The sequence below is a fragment of the Hemiscyllium ocellatum genome, chromosome 50 (assembly GCF_020745735.1).
Source record: "Hemiscyllium ocellatum isolate sHemOce1 chromosome 50, sHemOce1.pat.X.cur, whole genome shotgun sequence".
NCBI lineage: Eukaryota > Metazoa > Chordata > Chondrichthyes > Orectolobiformes > Hemiscylliidae > Hemiscyllium > Hemiscyllium ocellatum.
Window position 1 is genome coordinate 4208460 of NC_083450.1, and position 19957 is coordinate 4228416.

At 55.6% G+C, this 19957-nt stretch overlaps 2 protein-coding genes across 4 annotated transcripts in view; one reads left to right on the plus strand and one right to left on the minus strand.

Moving 5' to 3' along the window:
- LOC132805612 (interferon-stimulated 20 kDa exonuclease-like 2) lies at nucleotides 1-15740 on the minus strand. 2 transcript variants are annotated; one of them, XM_060820760.1, is made up of 4 exons: nucleotides 15611-15740; nucleotides 5393-6403; nucleotides 4337-4537; nucleotides 1-436 (listed from the first exon to the last, which is right to left on the minus strand). In XM_060820760.1, the coding sequence occupies exons 2-4, from the start codon at nucleotides 6287-6289 to the stop codon at nucleotides 323-325; spliced, it is 1212 nt and encodes a 403-aa protein (XP_060676743.1). In that variant the 5' UTR covers nucleotides 6290-6403; nucleotides 15611-15740; the 3' UTR covers nucleotides 1-322. The 2 variants fall into 2 exon arrangements, with proteins under 2 accessions (XP_060676743.1, XP_060676742.1); XM_060820759.1 differs by lacking the exon at nucleotides 15611-15740 and adding an exon at nucleotides 10055-10419.
- The window catches only part of mettl25b (methyltransferase like 25B), a 17358-nt gene continuing 13099 nt past the window's right edge, over nucleotides 15699-19957 (plus strand). For both annotated transcript variants that reach the window (XM_060820757.1, XM_060820758.1), the window contains exons 1-2: nucleotides 15699-15920; nucleotides 16194-16309. In XM_060820757.1, the coding sequence (XP_060676740.1) occupies nucleotides 15834-15920; nucleotides 16194-16309 (203 nt within the window). In that variant the 5' untranslated portion in view covers nucleotides 15699-15833. The remainder of the gene's footprint in view (nucleotides 15921-16193; nucleotides 16310-19957) is intronic.

Here is a 19957-nt window from a genome sequence, read left to right on the forward strand (position 1 = left end):
TTTCCTTTAAAAACAAACACTCAATGCCTAGCCTTCTCTCCCACACTCTTCCAAGTGCGAGCCAGGCAACCTGTTTTTGTTTTTTAATTTTTTTTTTAGAAAAAGAGAAAGCAGCACCAGTTCAGGAGTTCAAAACCCCACTGCCCTCCTAGCCTCAGCTCGGTCCCTCAGGTCATCCAATCAGATGTCGCGTGTCAGTGAGGCGCCAGTGTCCATCAGTGGCCAGTTACTGCTGTCCATGAGGGCAAAGTGGTTGGCTGGCGTTGGGAGTGGCAGGGAGGGCTGCGTTGGCCGAGGAGTGGCTCAGGCTGCTTCTGCCCCATTACTCGCTGTTGGGCTGAGTGCCCAGCTCAAGCTCCAACTGGGCCTCCACCAGTTTGTACAGGTCCATTGTGGCACGGGCGTCCTCCACTGACGAGTGTCCCTGCGTCCCGACCTGAATGTTTAGGGGCGGGGAGAAACACCATTAGTGACCCTTCCATTACATTATCCGAGTTAGTGGGCGGCGAAGGAGATTAACAAAGTGTTGGCAATAAACAGGCTGAAGATCGCCAGATGCAATTTAATTTGGATAAATGTGAGGCATTTGGTAAAACAAATAAGAGCAAGGTTTATGCAGTTGAAAGGCAGGCCCTGGGCAGTGTTGTAGGACAGAGAGACCTAGGGGTTCAGGTACATAATTATTTGAAGTTTGTGTCACATATGACACTTGGATAAGAGGGTCTGAGTGGATTCCTCTTCGGAGGGTCAGTGTGGACGTGTTGGGCCGAAGGGCCTGCTTCCACACTGTAGAGATTTTTTGATCGATAATGAAACATGGGTAGGGACATGAGTAGGGGAATTGTTGAGAGTCCTGAGGAAAGGTTCTGACCTGAAACGTTACCAACCCTCCACCCCGCCCAACTGTCCTCAGATGCTCCACACTTTATCCACTCAGACTTTTCAGTATCTGCAGTCCGCGCTATCACTAGGCACACAAATCGGAAAGATTTGGAGGGGCAGCATGGTGGCTTAGGCAGGGTCTCGGGTTCGATCACAGCCTCGAGCGACTGTCAGTGTGGTGTTTTGCAAGGTCTTCACCCCCTTCACACCACGTCTGCATGGGTTTCCTCCGGGTCCTTCCCACAATCCAAAGATGTGCAGGTTAGAGTGGATTGGCCATGGGAAATTGTCCCATAGTGTCCAGGGATGTGCAGGTTAGGGTGGGTTGGCCATGGGAAATTGTCCCATAGTGTCCAGGGATATGCAGGTTAGGGTGGGTTGGCCATGGGAAATTGTCCCATAGTGTCCAGGGATGTGCAGGTTAGGGTGGATTGGCCATGGGAAATTGTCCCATAGTGCCCAGGGATGTACAGGTTAGGGTGGATTGGCCATGGGAAATTGTCCCATAGTGCCCAGGGATGTACAGGTTAGGGTGGATTGGCCGTGGGAAGTTGTCCCATAGTGCCCAGGGATGTGCAGGTTAGGGTGGATTGGCCGTGGGAAATTGTCCCATAGTGCCCAGGGATGTGCAGGTTAGGGTGGATTGGCCGTGGGAAATTGTCCCATAGTGTCCAGGGATGTGCAGGTTAGGGTGGATTGGCCGTGGGAAGTTGTCCCATAGTGCCCAGGGATGTGCAGGTTAGGGTGGATTGGCCGTGGGAAATTGTCCCATAGTGTCCAGGGATGTGCAGGTTAGGGTGGATTGGCCGTGGGAAATTGTCCCATAGTACCCAGGGATGTACAGGCTAGGGTGGATTGGCCACAGGCGGGGGTGAGCTGCCTTCTTGAACCACTGCAGTCCACCTGCTGTGGATTGACCACAATGCCCTCAAGGAGGGAATTCCAAGATTCCCTGAAGGAACAGCCAATATATTCCCAAGTTGAGATGGTGAGGGGCTCAGAGGGGAACTTGCAGAGGGGGCAGTGTTCCCATGTATCTGCTGACCCTGTCCTTCCAGATGGAAGTAGTCTGTGGGTTTGGAAGGTGCTTTCTGAGGAGCCTTGGTGAATCACTGCAATGCATCTTGTAGGTGTTGGGTGTAGTGCCAATCAAGCGGGCAGTACATGTGCTGGAGGTAGTGTCCTTGTTAGATTTGGGGTGAGATGGGGATTCAGTTCAGGATTTGGTGTTGGATAGGTATTTGGTGTGGGATGGGGATTCGGGACAGGATTCGGTTTGGGATGGGGATTTGGTGTGGAATGGGGAGTTGGTGCGGGGGTTTCTATGCAGCATTTAGTGTGGATTGGGGATTCAGTGCAGGAATTGGTGTGGGTTGGCATTTTGGTGCAGAATTCGGGTGGGTGTTGAGGACTTGGTGCATCATTTGGTGTGGGTTGGGGATTCGGTACAAGATGAGGTGTGGGAAGGGTATTTGGTAGAGGATACAGTGGGGGATGGGGATTTGGTGTGGGTGGGGAATTCAGCACAGGATTCTTAGAAGGCTGGGCCGTTCCTGGGCTATAAATTTTCTTTCTTTTCTTGATTCAGTGTGTTGGAAACTTGGTGTGGGATGGGGATTTGGTGCAGCATTTGGTGCGGGTCTAGGATTTGGTACAGGATTTGGGATTCGGGACAGAATTTATGATTTGAGCCAGGATTTAGTGCCGCATTTTGTGTATGTTTCGGGATTCGGTGCGGGATGGGTATTTGGTGCAGGATTTAGTGGGAAATGGGGATTCAATGCAGGATTTGCTGTGGGATGGGAATTTGGTGCAGGATTGGTGTGGGAATGGGATTCGGGCAGGATTTAGTGAGGGAAGGGGATTCTGTGCAGGATTGGTGAGATGGTGATTTGGGACAGGATTTGGTGTGGGATGGGGATTTGGGACAAGATTCGGTGCAGCATTTGGTGTGGTTTGGGGATTCGGAGTGGGAGGGGGATTTAATGGAGGAATTGGTGTGGGTTTGCGTTTCAGTGCAGGATTCAGTGTGTGTTGGGGACCTGGTGCAGCATTTGGTGTGGGTTGGGGATTTGGGGCAGGATGTGAGATTTAGAGCAGGATTTGGTGTGGGTTAGAGATTTGGTGTGTGATTGGAATTCAGTGAAGGGTTCAGTGCGGGATGGGGATTTGTGATTTGGGCAGGATTTGAGATTCGGTGAAGGATTTGGTGTGTGTGTTGGGTGAGAGATGGGTATTTGGTGCATAATTTGTTGTGGGATGGGATTCAGTGCAGAATTGGTGTGGGAATGGGATTCAGTGCAGGATTGGTGGGTTGGGGATTTGGGACAAGATTTGCTGTGGGATGGGATTCAGTGCGTGTTGGAAATTTGGTGCAGGGTGAGTTAGTGCGGCATTTAACATGCGTGTTGGGGATTCTCTACAGGATTTGGTGTGGGTTCAGGAATTCCATTCAGGATTTGGCGTAGGTCGGGAATTTTGTGCAGGATGGGGAATTGGTGTTGGATGGGAATTCACTCCAGGATGGGAATTCAGTACGGGATTTAGTTCAGAATTAGGTGTTGGATAGGGATTCAGTGCGGGATGGGGTTTTGGTGCAGGATTAGGAGTTGGATGGGGATTCAGTACGGGATGGGGTTCAGGGCGGGATTTGGTGGAAAAAATGGATTCGGTGCAGGACGTGGTGTGAGTTGGAGATTCGGTGCAGGATTTGCCGTGGGGTGGGGATTCGTTGCTGGATTCAGTGTGGGTTGGAGATTTGGAGCAGGATTTGGTGTGGGATGGGATTTGGTGCAGGCTTAGTGTGAGATGGGGATTTGGGGCTGGATTTACTGTGGGATGGGGATTCAGTATGTATTGGGAACTTGGTGTGGGATTGGGATTTGGTGCAGCATTTGGTGTGGGATGGGGATTTGATACAGGATTTGGTGTGGATTGGGGATTTGGTGCAGGATTTGCTGTAGGTGGGGAATTTGGTGCAGGAGCTGGTAGGGAATGGGAATTCAGTGCAGGACTTGCTTGGAGTTGGGGATTTGGTGTGGGTTGAAGCTTCACTGTAGGATTTGGTATGAGTTAAAAGATTCGATACAAGCTGGGGATTCGGTATGGGTTGGAGATTTGGTGCAGGATTTGGTGAGAATTAGAGCCTCGGTGCAGGATCGCATGGGGAATGGGAATTCGGTGCAGGATTCGTTGCCGGTTGGGCACTCTGTGTGCATTGGAGATTCGGTACAGGGTTCGATGTGGGTTGGAGATTCAGTGCAGGATGTGGATTCGGTGCAGGATTGGGTGTGGGTTGGAGATTTGGTGCAGGATTGGGTGTGGGTTGGAGATTCGGTGCAGGATGTGGATTCGGTGCAGGATTGGGTGTGGGTTGGAGATTCGGTGCAGGATTGGGTGTGGGTTGGAGATTCGGTGCAGGGTTGGGTGTGGGTTGTGGGTAGCACTGACCCACCTGGATGTCCTGATGAAGCAGCTGTTTTGTGAGTTTCTTCAGAGAGATTGCCACCTTCTCCGGGAAGCCGGCCTTGCGATTTAACAGCGGGATCTTGGAGGTGTCACGGGTCAGCGACACCGGGTGGAAGTAGTTGAGCGCCTTGAAGTCATTGTGGACGGCGTGACCGATCACAATCTTCCCGTTCATGAGCTTTAATATCTGTGGAGATTCACCAGGGAGACCCGGCAATATAGTCAGCCAGCCTCAACACATCTCGGGAACAATATACTGACCTTCGAGCCAGTACAGCACCAAGGGAAGGGCCGAGTGCTGTTCCTAGGTAACTGGTCTCCTCCTGTTCCTGTCTAACAGCCTCAATGAGGGGGGAGCCGAATGGCCTCCTGTTCCTGTGTAGCAGGCTCAAGGAAGGGGCTGAGTGGCCTCCTTTTAAGACCATAAGACACAGGAGCAGAAATTAGGCCATTCAGCCCACTGAGTCAGCTCAGCCATTCAATCACAGCTGATAAGTTTCTCATCTCTATTCTCCCACTCTCTCCCTGTAACGCTTAATACTCCAAAACCTACCTACCTCTGTCTTCAATATCCTCAATGACCAGGCCTCCCCAGCCTTCTGTGGCAGTGAATCCCATAGGTTCCCCACTCTCTGGCTGAAGAAGTTTCTCCTTATCTCTGTTCTAAAGGGTCTTCCCTTTACTCTAAGGCTGTGGCCTTCGGTCCCAGTCTCTCCTACCAACGGAAACATCTTCCCGACATCCACTCTGTGCAGGCCATTCAGTATTCTGTAAGTTTCAATTAGATCACACCCCCTTCATCTTTCTAAATTCAGTCGAGTACAGACTCAGAGTTCCTCAAATGTTCCCCGTGTGTTAAACTTCTCATTCTTGGGACCGTTCTAGCGACCCTCCACTGAACCCGCTCCGGGTGCCAGTAGATCCACCCAGCCTCCTCCAGACCCTGTCCGAATCGGCCCATACATCCCCCTCCCTGTGACCATTATACCACGTTAACCACCCGCTCCAACCCCCCCCTGTCCCCAGAGCCTGGGCAGTTTACCTCTCTCTGGGCCAGTTTGAAGGGGGTGGCGTTCCTCATGTGGTGCCGTCGAATGCCGCTCCAGCGGGTGCGGTAGTCAGTGATGGGGTTGGTCGGCAGGACGTACTTGTCGTAGATCAACTCCCCGTCGTAACCCACCAGACTGCAGCGGGCCAGCTCGCTCCTCTTGCCCCCCGGGCCCGTGCCCACCATCTCGCAGTCCAGGGCCAGGCACTTGTAGGGTTTGTGGGGTGCGGTGTGGGCAGGGGGATGGGGCCTGGGAGCAGGCCGGGCCTTCAGGGGGGCGTCCCTGCCGCGGGGAGGCAGCCCGCTCTGACACTCAGCCATCTGTTTCTCCTTTGGACGGGCCGCCCTCCCACTGACGGGCCGATTGGCCTCCCGGCTCCCATCGAGGAGTCTGCGTTTGGGGGCAGGCCGGGGTTTTGAGGGGGCGTCCTGGCCGGGCGGAGGCAACCCGCTCTGACACTCGTCCACCAGCAGCTGCTTCTCATCCGGGTGGGCTGCCCTCCCGCTGACGGGCCGATTGGCCTCCCGGCTCCCGTTGAGGAGGCTGTGTTTGGGGGCAGGCCGAGGTTTTGAGGGGGCATCCCTGCCAAGGGGGGGCAGCCCGCTCCGACACCGATCCACCAGCAGCTGCTTCTCCTCTGGACGGGCCACCCTCCTGCTGATGGGCCGATCGGCCTCCCGGCTCTTGTTGCAGAGGCTGGCCGTGGGGGCCGGGCAAGCAGAGGGAGGGGGCCGCTCTGGCTTGCCCCAAGAGCCCCCTTTCTTGTTCAGGTAGCCCCTGCTCTCCAGGTAGGCCCGCCTCTTCAGGAAGCGCAGGTGTTTGAGGCTGGGCTGAGGCGCAGCGGGACGCTGCACCGGACTGAAGTCCAGATTCAGGAGGACGTCCGCCATGGCGGCTAGCTCAGGAGGGCGAGCCCGCGCCCAGCTGCAATCTCCCGGGAGGGTCAGGGGCCTACAGCCCCCGGAGACCGGAAATTCAGGGGCCAGCAGCAGCAGCCGGGATACCTGCGGGCAAAAAACACAACACCGTCACAGGACAGCACGCAGGAGAGGCCCTTCGGCCCATGAACACCATGCTGACCGATTCTCACTGGCCAGCATGAGGCTCACATGCTGTGAGCTCCCTGCAGACAGTGGCCATTCAGCCCAACAGGTCCGCACTGAGGAGCATCCCAGCCACACTCAGCAACCCCCCTATTCCATCTGGACAATCCTGCATTTACACCGGTTAACCTGCACATCCCTGGGCACTATGGGACAATTTCCCATGGCCAATCCACCATAACCTGCACATCCCTGGGCACTATGGACAATTTCCCATGGCCAATCCACACTAACCTGTACATCCCTGGGCACTATGGGACAATTTCCCACGGCCAATCCACCCTAAGCTGCACATCCCTGGGCTGTGGGAGGAACCCCACACAGACACAGGGGGAAAGGCGTGCCATCTCCACAAACACAGGGCTCACCCATGTGCTGTTTGAAAGGTTGTCAAGTTCCCTCTGGGCAATGGAATGTTGGCTCAAAATTTCCTGCCCTTGGATAAATTCCTCTTGAGCGAAGATATTGAAGGGTAAGGGACTAATGTGCTGTGTCCACAGATCAGCCGTATTCTCACTGAATGGTGGAACAGGCTCGAAGAGATTGAACTGCCTGCCCCTCTACGTTAGGGAATGGCTGCTTGCTGTGAACTGCCCATGTCCTGCACTCTCTTATCCACCTCGGTCAGCCTTCTTGGAGCTGACCCATGCTCTCCTCGGAGCTAACTGCTCCATCGCACACATCACACTGCTGGGTCTCCTCTGGAAATTCCCTCCAGTGCAATCACTGCCCCGAGGTTACAAAGATCGGGCAAGAACAAGCAGGCCAGCAATAGGCTTGTAGGATAAGGTGGAGAGGGGGCAAAGAACGAGGGAGAGGTACAAACAGAGTTCGAGATGACTCCTGTCCAGAACAGTGACTAGACCTGAAACGTTCACACCGTTTCGCTCTCCCACACATGCTTTCAGAGCTGCTGCAGCAGTCTCTGCTTCAGATCTCCAGCACCCGCAGTGTTTTGTCTTTATTGAGCTGAGGGGGCTGATTTGACCGAGGTCTTTAAAAACTGAGCACGCCGAGATGATGTTTCCATTTAACCACAGTGATGAACAACAGGAAGGTAGGGAATACAAAGCAGCAGGTTAGATCTGATGAGTGCACCTCCAACCGACTTTATTGAGGTTTACAAAATCGTGAGGGGCATAGATAGCAGGAATAGCCAAGGTCTTTTTCCCCCAGGGTAGGGGAGTCCAAACCTAGAGGGCATAGGTCTAAGGTGAGAGAGGAAAGGCATAAAAGGAGCTTAGGGGCAACTTTTTCACACAGAAGGTGGACTGAGCTGCCAGAGGAAGTGGTGGAGGCTGGTACAATGACAACATTTAAAAGGCATCGGGATGGGTATATGAATAGGAAGGGTTTGGAGGGATATGGGCCAGGTGCTGGCAAATGGGACTAGGTCAGTTTGGGATGTCTGGTCGGCGCAAATGAGTTGTCGCAAGGATCTGTATAGCCCTATGACTAACTTGATACCATCCAGGACAAAGCAGCCCACTTGATTGGCTCCACATCCACAAGTATCCACCCCCTCCACCATCAACACTCAGTCACAGCAGTGTGTACCATCTACAAGCTTCACTGCAGCGACTCACCAAGGGTCCTCAGAGAGCACCTTCCGAACCCTCGATCTCTTCCACCTGGAAGGACAAGGCGCACCACCCCCTGCAAGCTCCTCTCTGAGCCCCTCACCATCCCGACTTGGAAATATACCAGCCATTCCTTCAGGGTCGCTGGGTCAGAATCCTGGAATTCCCTCTCTAATAGCACTGAGGGGTCCCTACACACTGCAGTGGTTCACCACCATCCTCTCAAGGGACAATTGAAGGGGTGCAGGTGACCCAGCCAGTGAGACCACAGTGAATTTTAAACCAATCTGCCCCTTGGACCTGATCAGCCATTCTTGATCACGGCTGATCACCAATCTCATTGCCATTTCTTCAAACGTCCTTTGATATGTCACTGGCTTTAACAACTTGTCCCTGACACATACAGCCACTGACCTTCTGGGGTAGAAAATTTCAACGTTTCACCTCCCGGTCAGTCAAGGGATTCCTCCACATCTCAGCCAGCACTGTCCCTTGTCCTGACACTGGGCCCCTTGGCTTTGGAACCACTTACCCACACCCCTCAAAGGCCAGGGATCAAACTGATCAGTGATCAATCCCACGGGAAATACAGCACAAATCAGCATTCTTGATAGAATGGGAGATTTCACTCACACAGGGTACAGATAGAATGGGAATGTCACTCCCACAGGGAGTGGGGGGAGAATGGGAGACTCACACCCACATGGAGTGGGGGGATAATGGGGCACTCACGCCCACGGGGAATGGGGGATTCGCTCCCATGGGGAGAGGGGGACACATGCTCCCGTGGAGAGTGGGCTTGTGGGGAGAATGGACAACACAATCCTGACTGGGAGCCCCGTCAAGTACTCTCCCTGGTCTGTCCTAGGGCACTGAGGCGAGAAGTGACAACCTGGTCACAAGTGGAGTAAATCAGCGCGGGGCTGGGAATTCGACTGGGAGTATAGCAGCTCAGACACCAATTGCACAGGGTGTGAGTGCAGACAAGACTTCTCAGGGGTAAGGAGAGATTTGAAAACTCAAGCAGAGTACCTACATGAAACCCCAGCCTTCTAAAGGAGAGCACCATGTAGCTGCACATGGAGAAAAAGCAATTTTAACTCAGGCGCCAAGTGTGAGACTGGGACATTAGCTGGCTGTCACACCATTGTGACAGTCTGACTGTACTCATGACCAGTCAGTGCACTGACTCAAAACACCACAACCTCAATATTTGGGGAAACCGATTCCCATTTTCCTGGTGATCACGGGGTAAAGATGGACCCTAGGATACCAGCAATAAAATCCCCAACTCCCTTGTTTCAAGTAGTGGGGACAGGGGACTCCCTCGTATGGGGAGTGGAACACTTGCTCCTTCAGCATGGCGGGGAATGGGGGACTTCCTCATATGGGGAGTGCGGGGTGATTGGGGTCTCGCTTCAATGTTGGAGTGGGGAGAATGGGGGACCCGCTCCCGCAGGGAGTGAGGTTTTGCAAGGGTGGGGGGAAATGAGAATGGGGGAACTCGCTCCCGTGGGTAGTTGGGGGAGGGTGTAAGAGAGAATGGGGGACTCGCTCCCAAGTGGAGTAGGGGGGAGAATGGAGAGCACAGTCTCTTTCCTGAGCCCTAGCTGGGCATTATTTTAACATGGTCCAGCGATACGGCACCTCTGACAGTGCAGCATTCCCTTGCTGCTGTGAGCAGGAGTTGCAAGACTGGGCTTTGAGCACATGGCACTGTGGCCATATCCTTCTAATTCGTCTTCACTCTGCTTAACCAACAGTTCTGTCCAATTCCCAGTCCTCTACCCACACCCCATTCCTGGTCCACCCCAGTACGTCTGAGGGATTTACAGGCACCATCACGATTGAACAGAAACAGAAACTTGCTGGAGAAACTCAGCAGGTCAGGCAGCTTCTGAGGAGAGACAGAGAGAGAAAGCAGGAGTAAACATTTCAGGTCCGGTGAACGGGATGGATTAGGCTTCCTCACCTGACACCAGCCCCACTCCGAGATATCTCTCTCTCTCACTTTCTCTTTCTGGGTGTGGCCCCTGCCAGGCTGATCGACAACCAGAGGCATCACAGATCAAGCGGCCCTCAGCCCAAATGACAGCCCCAACATTGCACCCCACCCCCAACTGTACCACCTCACCAACAGGAGGCACAGCAAGCAGCTACTGGACCGTGGGGGACCCTCACAAGGTGGGATATTGGACCATGAGGGACCCTCACAGGGTGGGATACTGGACCTTGGGGGACCCTCACAGGGTGGGATACTGGACCGTGAGGGACCCTCACAGGGTGGATACTGGACTGTGGGGGACCCTCACAGGGTGGGATACTGGACCCTGGGGGACCCTCACAGGGTGGGATACTGGACCCTGGGGGACCCACACAGGGTGGGATACTGGACCGTGGGGGACCCTCACAGGGTGGGATACTGGACCGTGAGGGACCCTCACAGGGTGGGATACTGGACCGTGGGGGACCCTCACAGGGTGGGATATTGGACCGTGGGGGACCCTCACAGGGTGGGATATTGGACCGTGGGGGACCCTCACAGGGTGGGATACTGGACCGTGAGGGACCCTCACAGGGTGGGATACTGGACCTGGGGGACCCTCACAGGGTGGGATACTGGACCCTGGGGGACCCTCACAGGGTGGATACTGGACTGTGGGGGACCCTCACAGGGTGGGATACTGGACCCTGGGGGACCCTCACAGGGTGGGATACTGGACCCTGGGGGACCCTCACAGGGTGGATACTGGACTGTGGGGGACCCTCACAGGGTGGGATACTGGACCGTGGGGGACCCTCACAGGGTGGGATACTGGACCGTGGGGGACCCTCACAGGGTGGGATATTGGGACACTGGGACACATGGGGACCCTCACAGGGTGGGATATTGGACCGTGAGGGACCCTCACAGGGTGGGATACTGGACCGTGAGGGACCCTCACAGGGTGGGATACTGGACCCTGGGGGACCCTCACAGGGTGGGATACTGGACCGTGGGGGACCCTCACAGGGTGGATACTGGACCGTGGGGGACCCTCACAGGGTGGGATATTGGGACACATGGGGACCCTCACAGGGTGGGATATTGGACCGTGAGGGACCCTCACAGGGTGGGATACTGGACCGTGAGGGACCCTCACAGGGTGGGATACTGGACCGTGAGGAACCCTCACAGGGTGGGATACTGGACCGTGAGGAACCCTCACAGGGTGGGATACTGGACCGTGAGGAACCCTCACAGGGTGGGATACTGGACCCTGGGGGACCCTCACAGGATGGGATACTGGACAGTGAGGGACCCTCACAGGGTGGGATACTGGACCGTGGGGGACCCTCACAGGGTGGGATACTGGACCGTGGGGGACCCTCACAGGGTGGGATATTGGGACACATGGGGACCCTCACAGGGTGGGATATTGGACCGTGAGGGACCCTCACAGGGTGGGATATTGGGACACATGGGGACCCTCACAGGGTGGGATACTGGACCCTGGGGGACCCTCACAGGGTGGATACTGGACTGTGGGGGACCCTCACAGGGTGGGATACTGGACCGTGGGGGACCCTCACAGGGTGGGATACTGGACCGTGGGGGACCCTCACAGGGTGGGATATTGGGACACTGGGACACATGGGGACCCTCACAGGGTGGGATATTGGACCATGAGGGACCCTCACAGGGTGGGATACTGGACCGTGAGGAACCCTCACAGGGTGGGATACTGGACCGTGAGGAACCCTCACAGGGTGGGATACTGGACCCTGGGGGACCCTCACAGGATGGGATACTGGACAGTGAGGGACCCTCACAGGGTGGGATACTGGACCGTGGGGACCCTCACAGGGTGGGATACTGGACCGTGGGGGACCCTCACAGGGTGGGATATTGGGACACATGGGGACCCTCACAGGGTGGGATATTGGACCGTGAGGGACCCTCACAGGGTGGGATATTGGGACACATGGGGACCCTCACAGGGTGGGATACTGGACCCTGGGGGACCCTCACAGGGTGGATACTGGACTGTGGGGGACCCTCACAGGGTGGGATACTGGACCGTGGGGGACCCTCACAGGGTGGGATACTGGACCGTGGGGGACCCTCACAGGGTGGGATATTGGGACACTGGGACACATGGGGACCCTCACAGGGTGGGATATTGGACCATGAGGGACCCTCACAGGGTGGGATACTGGACCGTGGGGGACCCTCACAGGGTGGGATACTGGACCGTGGGGGACCCTCACAGGGTGGGATACTGGACCGTGGGGGACCCTCACAGGGTGGGATATTGGGACACATGGGGACCCTCACAGGGTGGGATATTGGACCGTGAGGGACCCTCACAGGGTGGGATACTGGACCGTGAGGGACCCTCACAGGGTGGGATACTGGACCGTGAGGGACCCTCACAGGGTGGGATACTGGACCGTGAGGAACCCTCACAGGGTGGGATACTGGACCGTGAGGGACCCTCACAGGGTGGGATACTGGACCCTGGGGGACCCTCACAGGGTGGGATACTGGACAGTGAGGGACCCTCACAGGGTGGGATACTGGACCGTGGGGGACCCTCACAGGGTGGGATACTGGACCGTGGGGGACCCTCACAGGGTGGGATATTGGGACACATGGGGACCCTCACAGGGTGGGATATTGGACCGTGAGGGACCCTCACAGGGTGGGATACTGGACCGTGGGGACCCTCACAGGGTGGGATACTGGACCGTGGGGACCCTCACAGGGTGGGATACTGGACCGTGGGGGACCCTCACAGGGTGGGATATTGGGACACTGGGACACATGGGGACCCTCACAGGGTGGGATATTGGACCGTGAGGGACCCTCACAGGGTGGGATACTGGACCGTGAGGGACCCTCACAGGGTGGGATACTGGACCGTGGGGGACCCTCACAGGGTGGGATACTGGACCGTGGGGGACCCTCACAGGGTGGGATATTGGGACACATGGGGACCCTCACAGGGTGGGATACTGGACCGTGAGGGACCCTCACAGGGTGGGATACTGGACCGTGAGGGACCCTCACAGGGTGGGATACTGGACCGTGAGGAACCCTCACAGGGTGGGATACTGGACCGTGAGGAACCCTCACAGGGTGGGATACTGGACCGTGAGGAACCCTCACAGGGTGGGATACTGGACCCTGGGGGACCCTCACAGGGTGGGATACTGGACCCTGGGGGACCCTCACAGGGTGGGATACTGGACCCTGGGGGACCCTCACAGGGTGGGATACTGGACCCTGGGGGACCCTCACAGGGTGGGATACTGGACCCTGGGGGACCCTCACAGGGTGGGATACTGGACCCTGGGGGACCCTCACAGGGTGGGATACTGGACCGTGGGGGACCCTCACAGGGTGGGATACTGGACCGTGGGGGACCCTCACAGGGTGGGATATTGGGACACATGGGGACCCTCACAGGGTGGGATATTGGACCGTGAGGGACCCTCACAGGGTGGGATATTGGGACACATGGGGACCCTCACAGGGTGGGATATTGGACCGTGAGGGACCCTCACAGGGTGGGATACTGGACCGTGAGGGACCCTCACAGGGTGGGATACTGGACCGTGAGGGACCCTCACAGGGTGGGATACTGGACCGTGAGGGACCCTCACAGGGTGGGATACTGGACCGTGAGGGACCCTCACAGGGTGGGATACTGGACCGTGAGGGTCCCTCACAGGGTGGGATACTGGACCGTGAGGGACCCTCACAGGGTGGGATACTGGACCGTGAGGGACCCTCACAGGGTGGGATATTGGGACACATGGGGACCCTCACAGGGTGGGATATTGGACCCTGGGGGACCCTCACAGGGTGGGATACTGGACCGTGGGGGACCCTCACAGGGTGGGATATTGGGACACATGGGGACCCTCACAGGGTGGGATATTGGACCGTGAGGGACCCTCACAGGGTGGGATACTGGACCGTGAGGGACCCTCACAGGGTGGGATACTGGACCGTGAGGGACCCTCACAGGGTGGGATACTGGACCGTGAGGGACCCTCACAGGGTGGGATACTGGACCCTGGGGGACCCTCACAGGGTGGGATACTGGACCGTGAGGGACCCTCACAGGGTGGGATACTGGACCGTGAGGGACCCTCACAGGGTGGGATACTGGACCGTGAGGGACCCTCACAGGGTGGGATATTGGACCATGGGGACCCTCACAGGGTGGGATACTGGACCGTGAGGGACCCTCACAGGGTGGGATACTGGACCGTGAGGGACCCTCACAGGGTGGGATACTGGACCGTGAGGGACCCTCACAGGGTGGGATACTGGACCCTGGGGGACCCTCACAGGGTGGGATACTGGACCGTGAGGGACCCTCACAGGGTGGGATACTGGACCGTGGGGGACCCTCACAGGGTGGGATACTGGACCGTGGGGGACCCTCACAGGGTGGGATACTGGACCGTGGGGACCCTCACAGGGTGGGATACTGGACCGTGGGGGACCCTCACAGGGTGGGATATTGGACCCTGGGGGACCCTCACAGGGTGGGATACTGGACCGTGAGGGACCCTCACAGGGTGGGATACTGGACCGTGAGGGACCCTCACAGGGTGGGATATTGGACCGTGAGGGCCCTCACAGGGTGGGATACTGGACCGTGGGGGACCCTCACAGGGTGGGATACTGGACCCTGGGGGACCCTCACAGGGTGGGATATTGGACCGTGAGGGACCCTCACAGGGTGGATACTGGACCGTGAGGGACCCTCACAGGGTGGGATACTGGACCGTGAGGAACCCTCACAGGGTGGGATATTGGACCGTGAGGGACCCTCACAGGGTGGGATACTGGACCGTGAGGGACCCTCACAGGGTGGGATACTGGACCGTGAGGGACCCTCACAGGGTGGGATACTGGACCGTGAGGGACCCTCACAGGGTGGGATACTGGACCGTGAGGGACCCTCACAGGGTGGGATATTGGGACACATGGGGACCCTCACAGGGTGGGATACTGGACCGTGAGGGCCCTCACAGGGTGGGATACTGGACCGTGGGGGACCCTCACAGGGTGGGATACTGGACCCTGGGGGACCCTCACAGGGTGGGATACTGGACCCTGGGGGACCCTCACAGGGTGGGATACTGGACCCTGGGGGACCCTCACAGGGTGGGATACTGGACCCTGGGGGACCCTCACAGGGTGGGATACTGGACCCTGGGGGACCCTCACAGGGTGGGATACTGGACCCTGGGGGACCCTCACAGGGTGGGATATTGGACCGTGAGGGACCCTCACAGGGTGGGATACTGGACCGTGAGGGACCCTCACAGGGTGGGATACTGGACCGTGAGGGACCCTCACAGCGTGGGATACTGGGACACATGGGGACCCTCACAGGCGGAGAATACACCGTGACTATCCCCAGACCCACAGGAAGCACAGCCTGAAAGGAGCGGTGCCCCCTGACGGTCCGACCCTCCCCCTCACTCCCCTCCTCCACAATCTCCCTGTCCCTCTCTCTCTCACCGGGTTTTACGACAAGGCCGCAGGCTCCGCCGACGACTACTTCCGGCCGGGGGGGAAACGGAGGCATCCATTTCCGGGATCAGGGGACACACAGAGCGGGAGACGGCTGCCTGCCTCTGGTCCGGTAGCGTTCGCTTCCGGGTGATGGGGCGGGGCGCCGCTTCCGCGGGCCGGCGGCAGCTGCCGTTCACTTCCGGAAGGTCACCCCGTGCCTGGGGGCGCCATGGCCGCGGACGGCGAGAGACGGCGAGCCGCTGCCATCATCCGCCTCCTGTCGGTGTGTCCCCACATCCCGGACTCCTACATGACAGTGAGTTCACCCCCGGGCCCCGTGAGACCCCTCACTGTTCAATATCCCCCCGTGAGGACTCTCACTGTTCAATGTCCCCCAGAGGCACCCCCACGGTTCGTATCCCCCCTTGAGGACCCTCATGGTCCAATCTCCCACCCTGTGATAGCCCTCATGTGTTGGATAAGGTGCTGATGAGTTGGCATGTTGACCCCAATGGGTGCCGTGCAGACAATATTTCAATTTGTGTTTCTCTTTTTCACCCTGTCTTCTGCTGCCCGTCCCGTTTCTCAGGAGTTTTTCAGTGAAAACCTGTGGGCGAAGGTGCCACGATCGTGGAGGGAGACACTGTCCAAACTGACTGCTCCACAGCTAGCGGCATTGCTGCTTGAACGAGGACCCTGTGCTGGGTATGGAATGGACTCCGAGACATTTATGTGCATTTATGTAGCGCTTTCTGGTTACTGTGCAGTTTAAAAAGACTGGGCGCTGTTTGAATACTCTCTGTGTTGTGGTTCTGTTCGCCGAGCTGGAAGTTTTTGTTGCAAACGTTTCGTCCCCTGGCTAGGAGACATCATCAGTGCTGTGGAGCCTCCTGCGAAGCGCTTCTTTGATGTTTCTTCCAGTATTTATAGTGGTCTGTCCTTGCCGCTTCCGGGTGTCAGTTTCAGCTGTCCGCTGGAGTGATTGGTATATTGAGTCCAGGTCGATGTGTTTGTTGATGGAGTTTGTGGATGAATGCCATGCCTCTAGGAATTCCCTGGCTGTTCTCTGTCTGGCTTGCCCTATGATAGTAGTGTTTTCCCAGTCGAATTCATGTTGCTTGTTGTCTGAGTGTGTGGCTACTAGGGATAGCTGGTCGTGTCGTTTCGTGGCTAGTTGATGTTCATGTATGCGGATTGTTAGCTGTCTTCCTGTTTGTCCTATATAGTGTTTTGTGCAGTCCTTGCATGGTATTTTGTAAATTACATTAGTTTTTTCTATTTCCGTGTTTTTGATGATTACAAACGTGACACGTTTGTAATCATCAAAAACACGGAAATAGAAAAAACACACAAAAAATCAACGCCACACTCTCAGGAATCCGATTCACGAGAGAAGAAGAAAAGGACAGCCAGCTCCCATTCCTAGACGTGATAGTACAGAGAACACCGAACGGAGAATTCACCACAAGGGTACACAGGAAAACAACACACACAGACCAAGTCCTAAACTATGAAAGTAACCACCCCAACACACACAAACGAAGCTGCATCAGGACACTATTCAAAAGAGCCACAACACACTGCAATACACCAGAACTGTGAAAAGAGGAAGAGGAACACCTATACAAGGTATTCGCCAAAAACGGATACCCGTGCAACTTTATCAACAGATGCCTAAGAGACAGACCACGGAACGAGGACATGCCACAACCAAAAGGACTAGCCACACTACCATACATCAGGAGCGTTTCAGAACTGACAGCCAGACTGCTGCGACCCTTAGAACTCATAACGGCACACAAACCAACAGCCACGCTCAGACAACAACTTACTAGAACAAAGGAGCCAATACCCAACATGAGCAAAACTAATGTAGTTTACAAAATACCATGCAAGGACTGCACAAAACACTATATAGGACAAACAGGAAGACAGCTAACAATCCGCATACATGAACATCAACTAGCCACGAAACGACACGACCAGCTATCCCTAGTAGCCACACACTCAGACAACAAGCAACATGAATTCGACTGGGAAAACACTACTATCATAGGGCAAGCCAGACAGAGAACAGCCAGGGAATTCCTAGAGGCATGGCATTCATCCACAAACTCCATCAACAAACACATCGACCTGGACTCAATATACCAACCACTACAGCGGACAGCTGAAACTGACACCCGGAAGCGGCAAGGACAGACCACTATAAATACCGGAAGAAACATCAAAGAAGCGCTTCGCAGGAGGCTCCAGAGCACTGATGATGTCTCCTAGCCAGGGGACGAAACGTTTCCAACAAAAACTTCCAGCTCGGCGAACAGAACCACAACAACGAGCACCCGAGCTACAAATCTTCGCACAAACCTTGAATACTCTATAGATTGGGCACTCTTTGAATACACTCTGTAGACCGGGCGCTGTTTGAATACACTCTGTAGACCGGGCGCTGTTTGAATACTCTCTGTAGACCGGGCGCTGTTTGAATACTCTCTGTGGACCGGGCACTGTTTGAATACTCTCTGTAGACCGGGCGCTGTTTGAATACTCTCTGTGGACCGAGCGCAGTTTGAATACTCTCTGTAGACTGGGCGCTGTTTGAATACACTCTGTAGACCGGGCACTGTTTGAATACTCTCTGTAGACCGGGCGCTGTTTGAATACTCTCTGTAGACCGGGCGCTGTTTGAATACTCCCTGTGGACCGAGCGCAGTTTGAATACTCTCTGTGGACCGGGCGCTGTTTGAATACTCTCTGTAGACCGGGCGCTGTTTGAATACTCTCTGTAGACCGGGCGCTGTTTGAATACTCTCTGTAGACTGGGAGCTGTTTGAATACTCTCTGTAGACGGGCGCTGTTTGAATACTCTCTGTGGACCGGGCGCTGTTTGAATACACTCTGTAGACCGGGCGCTGTTTGAATACTCTCTGTAGACCGGGCGCTGTTTGAATACACTCTGTAGACCGGACGCTGTTTGAATTCACTCTAGACAGGGCGCTGTTTGAATACTCTCTGTAGACCGGGCGCTGTTTGAATACTCTGTAGACCGGGAGCTGTTTGAATACTGCCTGTAGACCGGGCGCTGTTTGAATACACTCTGTAGACTGGGAGCTGTTTGAATACACTCTGTAGACTGGGAGCTGTTTGAATACTCTCTGTAGACTGGGAGCTGTTTGAATACTCTCTGTAGACCGGGCGCTTTTTGAATACACTCTGTAGACAGGGCGCTGTTTGAATACTCTCTGTAGACCGGGCGCTTTTTGAATTCACTCTGTAGACCGGGTGCTGTTTGAATACTCTGTAGACCGGGCGCTGTTTGAATACTCTCTGTAGACCGGGCGCTGTTTGAATACACTCTGTAGATCGGGCGCTGTTTGAATACTCCCTGTAGACTGGGAGCTGTTTGAATACTCTCTGTAGACCGGGCGCTGTTTGAATACTCTCTGTAGACCGGGCGCTGTTTGAATACTCTCTGTGGACCGGGCGCAGTTTGAATACTCTCTGTAGACCGGGAGCTGTTTGAATACTCTCTGTAGACCGGGCGCTGTTTGAATACTCTCTGTAGACCGGGCGCAATTTGAATACTCTCTGTATACCAGACACTGTTTGAATTCACTCTGTAGACCGGGCGCTGTTTGAATACTCTCTGTAGACCGGGCGCAATTTGAATACTCTCTGTAGACCGGGCGCTGTTTGAATACTCTCTGTAGACCGGGCGCTGTTTGAATACACTCTGTAGACCGGGCGCTGTTTGAATACACTCTGTAGACCGGGCGCAATTTGAATACTCTCTGTGGACCGGGCGCTGTTTGAATACACTCTGTAGACCGGGCGCTGTTTGAATGCTCCCTGTAGACCAGGCGCTGTTTGAATACACTCTGTAGACCGGGCGCAGTTTGAATACACTCTGTAGACCGGGCGCTGTTTGAATACACTCTGTAGACTGGGAGCTGTTTGAATGCTCCCTGTAGACCGGGCGCTGTTTGAATACACTCTGTAGACTGGGAGCTGTTTGAATGCTCCCTGTAGACCGGGCGCTGTTTGAATACACTCTGTAGACTGGGAGCTGTTTGAATGCTCCCTGTAGACCGGGCGCTGTTTGAATGCTCCCTGTAGACCGGGCGCTGTTTGAATACTCTGTAGACCGGGCGCTGTTTGAATACTCTCTGTAGACCGGGCGCTTTTTGAATACTCTCTGTAGACTGGAAGCTGTTTGAATACTCTCTGTAGACTGGGCGCTGTTTGAATACTCTCTGTAGACCGGGCGCTGTTTGAATACACTCTGTAGACTGGGAGCTGTTTGAATACACTCTGTAGACCGGGCGCTGTTTGAATACACTCTGTAGACCGGGA

Excerpts from the sequence above, each read along its gene's own strand:
- LOC132805612 (XM_060820759.1), bottom strand. The coding sequence starts at position 10,144 with ATGCCTCTGGTTGTCGATCAGCCTGGCAGGGGCCACACCCAGAAAGAG. Across the intron at positions 6,404-10,054 it reads CGGAGTGGGGCTGGTGTCAG|GTATCCCGGCTGCTGCTGCT; the intron begins GTGAGGAAGCCT and ends TTTTGCCCGCAG. Across the intron at positions 437-4,336 it reads TGCTTCATCAGGACATCCAG|GTCGGGACGCAGGGACACTC; the intron begins GTGGGTCAGTGC and ends CTAAACATTCAG.